The 14,362-nt window shown below is 47.5% G+C and overlaps 1 protein-coding gene across 9 annotated transcripts in view; it reads left to right on the forward strand.

Annotated features, from left to right (window-relative positions):
- sema6a (sema domain, transmembrane domain (TM), and cytoplasmic domain, (semaphorin) 6A) overlaps window positions 1-14,362 on the forward strand; it is a 155,498-nt gene that overhangs the window by 118,004 nt on the left and 23,132 nt on the right. For all 9 annotated transcript variants that reach the window (XM_061816772.1, XM_061816769.1, XM_061816770.1 and 6 more), the window contains 6 exons: window positions 837-968; window positions 3,649-3,804; window positions 6,564-6,737; window positions 9,151-9,291; window positions 9,396-9,470; window positions 13,988-14,046. In XM_061816772.1, the coding sequence (XP_061672756.1) occupies window positions 837-968; window positions 3,649-3,804; window positions 6,564-6,737; window positions 9,151-9,291; window positions 9,396-9,470; window positions 13,988-14,046 (737 nt within the window). The remainder of the gene's footprint in view (window positions 1-836; window positions 969-3,648; window positions 3,805-6,563; window positions 6,738-9,150; window positions 9,292-9,395; window positions 9,471-13,987; window positions 14,047-14,362) is intronic.

A 14,362-nucleotide genomic window follows, 5' to 3' on the forward strand; every position in this document is an offset into this window, starting at 1 on the left:
GAAATTGCGTTTTTATTTTGGCACGTCCGCAGGTGTCATTGACACGCAAAGTAAATCCTATTCCAAAAGGGGGAAAAAATGATCATGATTGGAAAGTCCGAGACTGGCGGGTTATCGCTTGGCTGACGGAATGTGTGAGGCAAGCCGCATGTTGACCACAGCTACTACTTTTTTTTTTTTTTTTCCTGGAGAAATTCTGCAAACTGTCCCAAATATTTGTTTTCCGGTCATATTGGATCGGCTACATTGTTTTCTTTACGCACCCGTCCTAAATTTTGAGCTTTAATTCAACCTGAATCCTGCAAAAACTGGATTCATGCGATGCTCACAAATATTGTCTCAGCATTTGGAAAAATGTGATTTAGAAACCTCGCAGAAGGCGTCGTTCCGATCTGACTTTGACCTCATATTGCGATCGCGTTGCACATCCTGCAGTTCTGCTTCCGACTTTGGACTGTAATCTTGTGAAAAATAAACAGACCTCCACTGAGTCTCCGGTCAGAAAGTACTCGGCATTTAGACTTTAGCCATTGCGGTCCAGTCGCTCCGTGGGGTCTCACGACCACTCAAGAGGAGGTGGAATGGACTTTTCAAACCAATCGGCTCTTCATGTTAAATGTGCCGTTTTGGCTCTTTATTTAGAACGGGTACAATTATGTGTTGTAAAATCCCCTCTGAATGAGTGCCTGGCGTACTCCAAAGCTTCGGTTGAGCCGTCAACACCAAATTTCAAATCCGCGCATCCGAAGCCGGCCCTCTCTGGAGGCTTCCAATCTGCTTTCCCGCCTCCCTGGATCTTTGACGTGCGCTTTTGCGTTGTGCTTGCATGGCGCCAGCATTCCGGGCTCGGCCGTGTGTGCCTACGACATGGCGGAGGTGGCCAACGCTTTCACGGGGCGCTTCAAAGAGCAAAAATCGCCAGACTCCACCTGGACGCCTTTTCCTGAGGAGCGGGTTCCCAAGCCAAGGTACCACTCGAGCTGTAAAGCGCAATCTGTGTTCATTCATTACTCATTGTTTCCATCATTATTCATTTGTTGTCTGTTACTCAACAAAATGTCCATCCATCCATCCATCCATCAATTTCTTAGCCACTTATCCTCACAAGGGTCGCGGGGAGTACTCGAGGCTGTCCCAGCAGTCAACAAAATGTATATAATATGTATACACTTTTTTAATTTGAGTGTGAAAATGTTTTTGGTAAAATCACAGTTTTTCTTCACTGATAAAAAAAAAAATATGAACAATTTGTGAAACTCGTTGTTTTTTATTTTTATTTTTTTTTTACATAATCCCAGATTTATTCCTCCGCCATGGAATACATTTTTGTCTCCCGCCGACCTTTAATGTGCTAACTAAAAATTCGATATCTTTGTGATATGTAGCATTTCCCTCGTTTTTATTCAAGTTTGAGTCGTGATGGAAACAACCGAGAGAGTACAAATGTTTTTTTTTTTTTTTTTTTTTTTTTTTTTTAATATCAATTCGGAAGAAAGTAGCAACTGTGAGACAACCAAATCAAGAAATTTACAACATTTTGCTTTTTTTCTTTGGCTCCCCATTTTCTCAGCGGAATTTTTGTTCTGGTCCTTTTAAGTCATTGCCCGTAAATTAAGATTAACATACGAATACATAAACATACATAAAGCGACATTTAATGTGAAGATTTCTCTCCGAACTGATGCGTGTGCGGTTTTGCTCCTTGAGTCCAATCTTGCGCTCCACTCCACTCCACTCCACTCGCACCCACACAGGCAAGGCCCATCAAAAAGCATCTCGCGGTGTCAAAATGAAGCACGAGATCGTTTTACAGATGGACGACTAATTCCACAAACGCTCGAGCCTGATCAATTCACTGCTCACTAATTAGCCGGCAAAGAGCGACTCCCCACTCCGTGATCAAAATGAGCAGATTTACTGGAGAGGGCAGGGCTAGCGTCGTTGCTTCCAACGAAGCGGCCGTTCCTCGGCGACGGACATATTTTTTGCGCAATTGAGGGTAGGTGAGAGTGGCCCCCCCCCCTTCCGGTCGGATGAAGATCAGACAGCCGGGCAGTTGTTTTTGCTTGTGATTTATTTCATTTTGGTCCTCTGGACCCTTTTATGTGGCGGCAAACAGACGGTGGCCCCCGTAGGTCTGGCCCTGCAGCAGACTGCTCGTCCATGTGTTAGCCTCCCTCCCTCTCCGCACACTTTTTCTACGTAAGAAGTGTCTGTTTGTCTTCTGCTCCCCATATGTCTTTACGTCTACTTGTGGCCGTTGGCTTTATGCAAATGCTCCCCTCTCAGTAACGTCGATCCAGCGGGGGCAAGTCGCCCCCAGCGTTAAGTGCGAGAATAGCGATCATTATGAAACTACGTGAATAACAAAATGAATCTTCAAATCCTTGAAGTGATTCCCCTTCCCCCCCCACCCACTATTCTTCCTGGCCGGTGTGGAGCAGTTGAGCCCCCCGGCTATGAGTTGCACTTGGTGAGCATAAGATTGGACACCCAAAAAATTGTCGTCTTTGGGGTCAGTAATTCGCCCCCATAAATTCTGCCTCATAATGAGTGACTCTGGCCATTGTGATCCCCCCACAATACATAAATGTACTATAACATTTAATAAAACAGTCACTGACGGTGTAGCGGTACACACGCCTGCATTTGGTGCAGGGAATCGTGCGATCGATTCCCCCCTCAGCGACTGGCGACCGGTTCAGAAGCCTGCTGGGATAGGCTCCAGCTTTCCCGCAACTCTTGTGAGGATGAGCGGCTCGGATAACGACGTGACATTTGATCAAATCCATCATTTTCCCGCAAAAGTGTTTCCCCGTTTGATTGACACAAGCGTGAAACCATCAGCGGTAGCCTGCAACGGTTGCGAGATTAACACTGACGGGGGGGCCTTGCAGCCTAACCTGACACGAGTGTCGAGACTGCCCGCGACACGCAAACATAACCGTCTGACCTGTGCAACCACAACATCTCAACTTTAATTTCTCCCGCTGAAGCGCCGAAATCGGCGTCTGCTCCTCGCGCGTTCGCCACCTCGTACGTCCACTAGCCAGCTGGCTAATGCCGCTGGTTCCGAGAGCGGGTGTGGATTTTATGGCGTGGCGTGGTATCAAAGACTTTGCCGCAAAACTGTTTTACAAGCTCTCGGAGGTGACGCGCCATCAGGAGCGGCTTCTCTTTTAACGGCCGTCTGCGTCTCACCTTCTTGCTTTACAGATATCGGATAGATTGCGTGTCCGTCACTTGATCCGGTAACCACAGAGAATTGGACACACCCCGCGTTCAAAGCCTTCAGACGTCAGCTACACCCACACGATCAGATCAGATACATTACAAGAATCGTGCCGAACGTCATTTCAGTTGATCACTTCACTGGATCACACTGACGTGGCTCTCGTGTGTGTAAATGGACTTCTACAGTGGGCTTATAGTTCCATCACGACTCAGGTGGTAAAAAATGAGCTTTTAATGTGGATTTTCACCCAAATTTAACGAGTTCATTTGTAGAAATTGACTGCGCCGTCCCGCGAACACAGCAAACCGAAAACAAATGAGCAGTGGGGATTTTTGATTCAGTAATTCATCAGCTAAAAAAAAAAAAAAAAAAAAGCAACCAAGTTAGTAGTTTCATTCATTTGTGTATCGCAGGCCCGGCGATTGTGCCGGCAGTCCAGCCATGGAGCGGTACAAGATCTCCAACGAGTTCCCCGACGACACGCTCAACTTCATCAAGATGCATCCCCTGATGGACGAGGCGGTGCCCTCCATCGCCAACCGGCCCTGGTTCCTCAAGACCATGGTTCGGTAAGTATTACGCGCACTCTTCGGAGCGGCACAATAATTAGGTGAAGTGCTACTCTGAGAGTCGGGCTCATTAAAACGCTGCGGCGCTCCACCACGGGCCAGCCGGTGACCTGTTTTCACTGTTATGAGCTGCGCTCGTTCGTCTCTTATTCACTTCCAAGACCTCAAAGTAGCGATAAAGACGCCGCCGTCAATGCTCTGCGTTTCCTTTGTGTTGAGTTCAATTAGATGAGCTTTAAATGTAGCTGCAATTATTTTGAGTCAGGTGACGCCTCAGGAGGTGCGCAGATCTCTCTCTCAAGCGAGCGAAGGCCAAAGAAAACTTGCAAAACTGTGGGACAGACAAATGTGCGTTGTTCTCTGAGGTCCCCGATAATGTTAGGCTGGTTCAACGTGCCACCTTTTCAGACATATCGCCCTGAATACTTTGCTTGGTCCAATTGTCGCTCTTTTGTGTCTCGTGGTAATTATCGAGACAACGGACTAAGCTCACGTTCTAGTACACATAAAAACTGTTACTGGTCTATAATTCTGGTCTGGTCCAATTTGTCCAAAACCAGTGCATGGTTGAGGATTGTTTTATTTTTTTTTAAATTCTACAAAGTATTATAACAGCACTACACCTGCTGTATATGGAAAATTCGCCGTCATTCCAGCAGGATGTGATTTTAATTGAATTTCCGAAGTGCTTGGCAGACCTTTGACAAGCCGCACCGGTCGTAGCAGCGCGGCGCAGATGAGCCGCACGAAGAATTCTTCCTGGCTTTTTGCGAGTTATCATCATCTTCCCCACCGCACATCTTGCCGCGGTCTGACCTACATACCGCCACGGCTCGGTTTAGAATACGAACACTTACCGTCAAGGTTAAAACTGCCCGCCCCCTTTCGTCGACACACCGTGATGAAAACACATAATTCTTCGCTTTTACATAATCGCTGTTTTAGAAGTGACGCCACGACGAGCAGCACTTTGCAGTGCGAGTTGGAGTCGGCGGATAAAAGCCTTACGTAAGATGAAAAAAATATATAAAAATAAGCGTGGCCGAGGCATATGTGGGCAGCCCAGCGAGGTCTTTTATGCTAGCTGCCGGCATCCCTTCGTAGCATACCGCTTTTAAGTCAAAGACGTCAGCTGGAAACGTGCAGGAACAGAGTTTGAGACACCCTAGCATCCAACTTTTAGGTTCTGCAACCTCTGCTGGCTGAGCACAATGAATCAAAGGATACGAATATCCTACAAAGATCCTTCTAGAAATAATAATAACAGCAACAACAAAAACCCAAGAAGAACAGAACATGCCATTGAAAGTGTCTCTTCTCTGTCTCAAATCAACCTCGGGTCCCCCGAAAATTGTTGAATACGCGTAAAGACTGCTGTTATTGTTGGTTTTACGAGCGCTCCGAGCAATTCAACGGACGTTCGGAGCAAATGTGCGGGCGGCAAGGTTAAGATGCGACCTTCTTATTGTAAAGTGAGGTTAATGTTCATCCCGCTTGAAATTCATTTCCCATCTCGCCGTTGTCCTGCGAGAGTCCGCCGTGTCTTTACATTGAGCGCACTGACTGACCACTTCAGAGATCCAAAGTTGTTACCCTATTGAGCGCCGGGAGAACGGCAAGCTGTGTACCATTGCAAGCTATTATGGAAGTACTACTAGGATTATTATTGTATGTACAGCCATAAATTGGCAGAAGATAAAGATGGGTGACACGTATACTTGCAACTTTCTCCTTGCAGGAGTCAACGGACATGCTTTTTTTTTTTTTTTTTTTCAAAGTGAACTCCATCAACTAGATTATTCGGGCCCCGCTGCGGCCAAGCCCGCCTTTGGACTTCTGAGCCGCCTGATGAAAGGCAGGCTGATTGATCCTGTGATCTTTGTGCAATGTTGCATGCTTTCATTTTGCCAGTGATAAATTAACCACACACAACTTTTGTGAAAGTGGTCCAGAAGAAAGAGGTGAGAGGTGGAAACCTGCAACTTTGGCTCCCTGCTGGTGCTCTTCATCGCCATCTGTTAATCATGAATAAAGTTGACACTACTCTGGTGCAGAAAATCAACCGTGATATTTCCTTTATTTAAGCCTGGTCCAAAATGACCTAAAGTGACTGAAGAGAATATCACCCAAAAAAAAAAAAAAAAAAAAATGTATCAGATTTGGAGTGTCCACATACAATATTCTGTTTTTTTTTTTTTTTTTTTTTTTTTTTTTTAGTCAAACACAAGTACATTGCATTTACGGAAGAAGCAAATAACCACAAAGAAGAGGAAACAAGTGAGAATAATGAGAGGGTGCTGACAAATCATAACAAAGTGCCCGACAGTCCAGTCTGCCATCACAGTAATCAATTGATTGTGGATCAAATCATTCTCAAGGTGCCATTTTGTTTATTTGTGGTGAGAGAGTTATCCAAACACCCAAGTGAGAAATAACTCGACCCGACACACAAAAAAAGTCTTGGCTGCATCAAAGTACTGTCTGGTAAAGATTTATTTAAATTTACAGGAAGCTTGAAACCGAACGGGATTTTGTTTGTCTCCGGTCGTAGAACAAGTTACCAGCAAACCACAGTTTGACTCACGAGTCCGTGCACCAAAGCATCTCTCGGTTTTCATGATGAGGACGACCAACATGTAGTTTGTCGTGATTTGGATTTTTCCACCGTGTGAATGTCTCAAGCCAAGATGAAAGTGGCTGACATTTATCGATTCCGACCAGAAGATGTCAAGCGAGCGTTTTTGTATGTTGTGTTTCAGCTATCGACTGACACGCATCGTGGTGGACAGCGAGGCGGGCCCCCATAAGAACCGCACTGTGGTCTTCCTGGGATCAGAGAAAGGCATCATCCTCAAGTTCCTCGCTAAGATGAACAACGGTTTCCTAAACGACAGCTTGTTCCTGGAAGAACTAAATGTCTACAATCCTGAAAAGTATGTTGTTGTTTTTTCCCCACCACCGATACATTAACGCACGACGCTTAGAATATGGAATTATCAAACATGTGGACGCGGTTATTCACGTAGCGCAGAGGGCAAGCGCTCCCCTAACCCAACTTCTACAGTGGAGTCAGCCAAGCAGATGGCTACTCTATCATTTTAAAAAGATTTTTATCAGGTTACACTCTACCCAACCGCAGATCCTAAATTAAAGACGTCAAACCCAAGGCTCTGGAGAACGTCGTCGTGCGGTCGGAGACCACAGCGCAGCCCGGCTCCTCCGAAACTCCAAAACTCCTGGCTGATTAAAGGAAACACGCTCGCGCGAGCTCACATTGGGCTCTGCGTTTGTCTTCAGCGTCCATCCGGCCAGCTCGTCTGAAACATGACAAGGTTGCCGGTTCGTGCACAGATGCGTGTCTTGCATATGGCCGCCGGATGAAGACTCATTATGAATTTGGCGCACAGCTTTCGATTGCAGCCACATTTTAGACCCTGCCAGGGCAAATGTTTCGTGGCGGGCTAATGGACGGCGTTGAAGATCAGCGAGGTCGGGTTATTGTCATGGGTTGTATGACGTGCGCGCTGCTATTTTAAAAAAAAAAAAAAAAAAACAATGTCCACGTCCCACAGAGGCACACGGGCTGTCCAACTTATGAGAGCATTTCACCCAATCACAATCCTCCTGGAAAAGGCGCCTCAATTAGTGGTCAAATTGGAGCGCAGACCTCCACCAAGCGTAAACCGTCCTGAACTTATCCAGCTGCCTCCTTTTATTGAAAATCCCACTACGCTAGCCAACCTGTCGCCGGGCGGGCATGACAAAAATGAGTTCCAATTTGGAGAAAAACATCCTTCTGCTGGATCTGGTGGGATGATTCGAACAAAAAAAAAAATAAATAAAATAAAAAAACAAATCAAAGCAATTGCGAAATGTCGACACTTATCCATCTCTGCAAAAGCCACCATAGCATAGTTTTTAAAAATATCCCCGTCGCTGCAGGCATGGCATTAGAGAGCTGAAATCGGGGGTCAGCTCTGTTTGTTAGCCAACATACTGCGGGCATGTGACCGGCCTTATGGAAGGGATGAAGGGCAGGGCGCCGCCTCCTTCCCGCTCTCCTCCCCGCGTCTCCTTCCTGTATATTTCTCTCACCACGCCGCTCGGCGGTCGGCCGTCGGCCATCTGGCATCGCTCGAGTACAGTAAGTGACTTTGCCCGCGTTCTACCCTCCGGCTGGCGTTAGCTGGATCAGCACGCGCCCGATTGGAGGGCATTACCCAGTGTAGATGGACTCTAAGCTCTAATTGAGAACGTTAATGCGACATCGAAGCGCTGCAAATTTAAGGATGAGGATGGGGAGAGGAAAGGATGGAGAGAAAGATGCTGGGCACACCCAAAGGGATTACAGCACAGTACGCTCCGCTGGGGTCGGGTGGACAAAGACTGGCCGGGGACAGTTGGGGAGGTGGATCCCGTTAGCGGCTTTTCCATTAAAGTGCAGCGCTATTGCTGAGTGCTCACCGTGGCCATCTGTTGTATTTCTATCACTTTGTTCTTGATCTCCTTCGATCAGCCACTCTCTCCCTGACCTCGCGGGCTTTATTGCAGCATTATCTGGTCCACTTCTACGTCATCTTAATAATGAGTCATCAAATCTGGTTTTGTAACATAACAGCAAGCATTTTGTCAAGTGAAAACGTGCAAAGACCGAGAACTCTGTAGTACTCAACTCGGGAGATGTGATCTTAACTCTTTTTCACCATTTCAGTTCTTTTGGAAGCAGTTAACAAGCTAGCTAGCTAGCTATGCCCACATGGCGAAATGCAATCTTTTATTTGAACAGCCTGCTACGGTGGCCCCGTTTGTCAGCCATGTGTCCGCATACATCATGCAGGCTGGTGTGGTCGCCTTAGAGTGCCTCAGTGTTGGCCGTGAGTGCGCCCATGTCATGGCGGTCGAGCGAACGTGGACAGGGGCTCCGTGCTAGCACGGCCGCTTTAGTGTGCCTTGTTGTCACAAAGTGGAAAATCCCCACTCTGACCTGGCGGGTTTTATTAAATCCACCGGAGCATTTAAGATGATACATTTTCAAACATTTAGTCATGTGTGGGCATAAGAACGGTGCTAGACAAGGTGTCATCCATTGTTCTGGGGGTTGTAGTTGAGGCATTTGATTGACTGTTGACGTTCAAGCAGCATTTGATGGTGGAGACATTGTCTTGACGTTTCTTCATTTTGAAGGCTCATTTTCTTTTTCAATCACTCCAATTTGTTTGTGATCTTCAACAAAAAGCCCGAGCTGCGTCACATTGTTGTTTTTTTTTTTTTCCACTTTTCATTTGAAGCCAAATAAATTCTGTCCATCGTCACCCCGTTGTCTGCGCTGTCTCGTCCTTCCTGTAGGTGCAGTATAGACGGCGTGGAGGACAAGCGCATCGTCAGCATGCAGATCGACGCCAAGGGTCACGCCCTGTGGGTGGCGTTCAGCTCCTGTGTGGTAAAAGTTCCTCTGTCTCGCTGCGAAAGGCACGGAAGATGCAAGAAGTACGTTTAACAGCCACGGCGGCACACTGATTCATCTTCTTAGAAGGCCCCCCGTACCTGTTGTAGTGTTTGTAGTGATGTCGACTGTTTTGTGTATCGCCCAGGTCCTGTATCGCCTCCCGAGACCCGTACTGTGGTTGGGTGTCAGAAGGAGCGTGCAGACGAGTGATTGACACCAAGTAAGTCACTGTGTTTAATAAGTTATGGTGGATGAGAGGCAGCAAGGGGTTCACGTGTCGCCCCTTTTCCACCGCACTACTGCTCGGCTCGGCATGGCTCTTCTCACGAGCATCGCACGCACTGAGCTGTGGATGCAACCGCATTTTAGCCCACAGTCTCATCTTTGCTGCAACGCTCCATTTTTTTTCTCCTGACCCTGTTTTGTCACGGAAAATTTCTGTCTGTCCTTGCGGGGTTTCCGAGGTGGTGCTGCCGCTCCCAATGTTGCAACAAGACCGGATGCACGTTGGGTCCACTAAAATTGGGGTTAATGATTGCGTGAGGCGAGGCGACGACGTCGGGAAAGCTGCTTCATGCCTTGAAGGTGGAAAAGGTAGCAGCGCAACTGATTTCTCTCCCTTTTGGTGGCAGAGAGTGATCGTTTTCACAAGTGGGGCATCCGCAGGTTCAATTCTCAGCTCCGGCGCGTCCTCTGTGGCCTTTTCCTGAACAACGCTCCGTCTTCGGCAGACTTGAATTAGAATTAGGCTTTCGCCGCAGTTGACAAAACAAGAGGCTAATTTTGCAAAATCCTCCGAGGCCCTTAATTTAGCAGTCCACTTGAACGCTCGCAGGCAAATCCTCAGATTCTTGAAATAAATCTGACCTTATTAGAATTGATGGTTGTATCATAAATGTTTTGTATTACTAAATTATTCATGGACTTGCACAGAAAGTAGGCTGAAGATTTTGGGAAAATTGATCTGCCCGAGGTTAACTCCATCGCTCGCCCGGTGCCAGTTGGGATTTGCTCCAGCTCCTCGCAAGCGGCGCATGTAATAGATGGATGGAAATCATTTCAAATTAATATGAGATGGAAAGTTATTGTTGGAATGAATACTCGGGCCGTCAACCTCCTTTGCTTCCAATTCAGGTTCAAGTATTTTGGTCCAGTGAATTCGAACGCAACGATGGCCGCATTGAAAGGCCGTGCAAGCGTTTTTCAAGTTTTCCAACGTGACGTTCCAGCTTCTTTGAAATGCTTGGTCGCCTTCATCTGTGGATTTGACGTGTCTGTGCGCTTTCTAATTTTATGGCGTGCAAGTGCAATTTCCCTCAGCTGCAAAGGCTATTGCAGGGCCCAATGGAAGGAAAACCCGAGCAACACTCGACGGTCACGCTCGCTGTAATTTTGTGGTGGTAGCTGGGACGCGGAGCCCGATTATACTCTCCGAGAAAACAGCATATTCGAGTTTTGTGGTGGGGAAAAACATTTTGGACGTGAAGTCATAACAAAAGGAGCGGCGCTTTGCTGGCTATTTGACATTGAACGAATGTGATCCCTGCGCTGCAAAATGATTAGCGGGGCTTGCCAGCGCTGCCAAAGGCGCACACGAACACGCAAAAGAAGTCGCACCCATCCTGTTATTATCTCGCAAAGCTGAGGCGACGGAGAGCTCGGATTGAAGGAGCCGACAACGGGCCAGCGTGGTGGCCAACCGCCTTTCCAATTGTTTCCAGTCAGCTGTGAAAAGACAACGTTGCTGTTTATTTGCAAGGCAGGTATTGAAATGTCAAAGATTGTCTCGTCCCTAGCTGATGAATTACCAATATTTGGACAGTGGACCCTTTTGCGTCGCACTAGAATGCCACAGCTCTGGTTCCGGTAGTTTTTGGTGTCTTCTTCAAAACATTGTGGAGACGAAATTCCAAAAAAAAACCAACAACAAGTTGCCGTCTCCCCGCTCCGGAAAAGGCGCAAACTTCACGGCTCCCCGCTCAAAAATTTCAGTCAGGTGCCAGACTTGAGCCTCGGGCATCGATCCATCATGTTTGTTTGAGGCCACCAACGCCAACATGGGAGTCTTTGCTGTGTGCAGGCGTCATCATATTGTGTCTCTTCACTGAGCAACTTTCTGTCAACACATTTTCTGCTCTCCCTTTCCACTCTCCAGGGTAGGATAGGAAGGTAGTTGTTGTTATCGCAGCCTGATGCTTTCTTTTAACCGCTTCCTATATTGCATCGACAAGGGGAGGACGTCTGGTCGGGGTGAAAGGAATTCTTCGACGCTCACGTTTTTCTTGTTACACAAAGAAGTGGTCCAAATACATATTTTCGTTTGGAGACTACTTGCGTGCATTTATTTAGGGTTTCTCCTGACTTTTTTTCTGGCTCTGGCGTGCATTTGAACCTCCAAATGGCCTTTGTGCCGGCTGCGTGGAGTTATGTCCGTAATCCAAGCATCTTGGCCTCTCCTATTCCACTGCGATATGCCCCCCAGCCCCCCTGTGGTCCATTCTTATGATCGCACATCTGCCAGTCCTCTGCATTAAGTTTTGCCGTTACCGCGAATTGACTGCCAAACGAAAGTTGTCCGAATGTGTTGAGCCGCGAATCAAAATGAACGAATGGCTACTCTAAGCTGCGTACTCATTTTGGGTGCCAATTAACTTCCGGTATGAATAATTAATGTTGCTCTGCCCAATATAATGCATGCAATTCCTTCGTGTGCCACTACTGCACATCTCACATGATAATCGCATCTGAGTTAAGCTGCCTCCTCTAATATACAGCGCAAGCTCGATTTTAATATGCATGATCTTAACCCTCATCTGAACCGTATGTGGTGTCAAATTCCACAAGGCTCTTCTTCTGTGTCCACGACACTCTGTTGGTTCCGTGTGACTGATAAGATGCTGACGTTCGCTCCACGTTCATTAGTACGGAAAAGCTGTCGAATTGTAACCGTGCTGTCGCCAACGCCGATCCGAATTGGAATTCCAGTGTTTTGCTTTTGGGTCACTGGATGTGGTGTTGGAGCAGATGCGCGGCTTTCCTGGAAGGTTCCTCAAAGAGTAGTGATATGGTATCTCATTCACTGATATAATGAGTAATGCGTCCCATAAATGTCGGCCTCGCAAATGCGTTTTTTTTTTTTTTGTCTCGGTAGATAAAACAATCACTACCGTCCAATAAAATCCCCCTGAAAACACAATTTGGCTTGTATGCAAAGACGGGGGGTCGGGGTTTAAGTAACTGTGAGGAAATCTGGTGCTGGATAAAAAAAAACCAAAAAACTGGCAAGGCTCTCAAGTTCACAAATCCTGCTGGTGATTGAATTATTGTTGTGGTTTGAAAGGGTAAACGTTTATTTCCACTCTCTTTGTTATCCTCTTTTCCTCGTAAGGTTTTCACATTTTCCGAAACAGGAGCGGGTTAGTTGTGGGATCGGATCGGATCGGAGTGCAGCAGGCGGACCTTCGCGCAGTAATTGTAAGCAGAGGCGGGTGAGGAAGATGAGAGGCGGGATGAGCTTTGTGAGAAGCTGCCATGCGTGACTGTGATCCTGCTTGACAGTTGGTCCGCTCTGTTTCACAGATCTCCCGCTCGCTTGGTCGTCTTTCGGGCCGAAAACAGGTCTCTGTGCAGATTGGAGCAGAAAATAGCATCTCCAAAAACTTCTCGCCCTCGCCCTGTACTTCACGCCTTCTGTCTCGGGGCTTGGCTACGCCTCGGCGCGCTGGCCTCGGCCCATGTGATTGAGACTCGTGTCAGAACACGTTTTGGATGTCGACGAGTGAATAAAGTAGCTGAAAGTCCAGGTGTTTCCCAGAGATGCGTTTGGGCATCTGGCGCAGGTCTACCCAGCCGCCGCCTACGTGAGAACTCGAGCGCCTTTGTTCGCATCATCGGTTCGCCTTCAAATTTGGCAGGGTCGTTGCCGACACTTCTCTGTGGTGTGTTCAATTTACAAGAAATATAAGAAATAAACATGTGTGATGACTAGTGAGCAGAATTAGCTAGCACGCGTTAGCTTGGCCAATGTCATCCATGTGCCTGGACAAGCTCACAATGCTAATGACGATGTGACAATGTGAACATTTTGACTTCAGTGGATTAAAGGGACTTAATTCAACGTAGTTTGATGTGCTTCTTCAGCTTGGAGCGGGAGTTTCCGAATGCTGATATTTTTAAGTAGGCATTGCCGTCGGCAATGGCGCTCTACATTACGGGCCTGACTTGCTTTGCGCTCCGCGGGGCGGTCATTTCGTCAATGGAACAAAGGTGCTCAGGGGAAACCAATCCTGGTCAGAATACAGTACGTATTTTATCAAATGGACTAAAAGTGAATGCGAGAAATCTTATCAAAGTCAAATGTGCAGTATGTGAAGTACAGTAATGAAGTGTTTGTGCCCTGTTCGCAAACATGAAACCCCCGTTGTTGTCTCGTGGAAAAGTGCAAATGCAACACAGATCAGTTGGTACCTCCAGAACGGGTGAGGGCTCCTGTGCCAGTTCTGGATTTTTTTTAGCTTGCGTGCTTCTTTCGTCATAAGCCTTTGGCTGGAGTCCTCGGGGTGCCTGCTCGGTGCTCTTTGATGGCGTTCCAGTTAAAGGCCTCCCGCAGGCCCCGGTGAAGGATTGCTAAGAAATTTGCTTTTGTTGTTGTTTCGCCGAAGCGACGTGACTGGAATGGCACCGGCCGGCTCTTGGCCCGCTTCCCGCCGCTGACCGTGATGTCTCTGTTCCCTGCAGATCCTCCTTTGAGCAGGACGTGGAGCACGGTAACACAGATGGCCTGGGAGACTGCCAAAGTAAGCAGGCCCTTTTTCCCTCTTTCCTATCTTTTCTTTTTCACAGATGACCGTAGCCATCCCGTAACACACACACACACACACTGTACGCTAACTCACCCTCTCTCCTCTGTTTCCGTCTTCGCGGCCGTCACCTTTTTCCCACCCCCCCCATCTGTTCCCCTCTCACAATCCTCTCTTTCAGCATCTTCCATCCATCTGCGCCGTTCTCTCTCGTCCTACACCCCCCTCCATCTTTACTCGCCTCGGTCGGTCGAGTTCTGTGCCTTGTGGCGCAAAGACTGTCTTCCTTCTTGCACGCGGTCACGCAAACATT

Source organism: Syngnathoides biaculeatus, chromosome 4 (genome assembly GCF_019802595.1).
Source record: "Syngnathoides biaculeatus isolate LvHL_M chromosome 4, ASM1980259v1, whole genome shotgun sequence".
In the NCBI taxonomy this organism is placed as follows: Eukaryota; Metazoa; Chordata; class Actinopteri; order Syngnathiformes; family Syngnathidae; genus Syngnathoides; species Syngnathoides biaculeatus.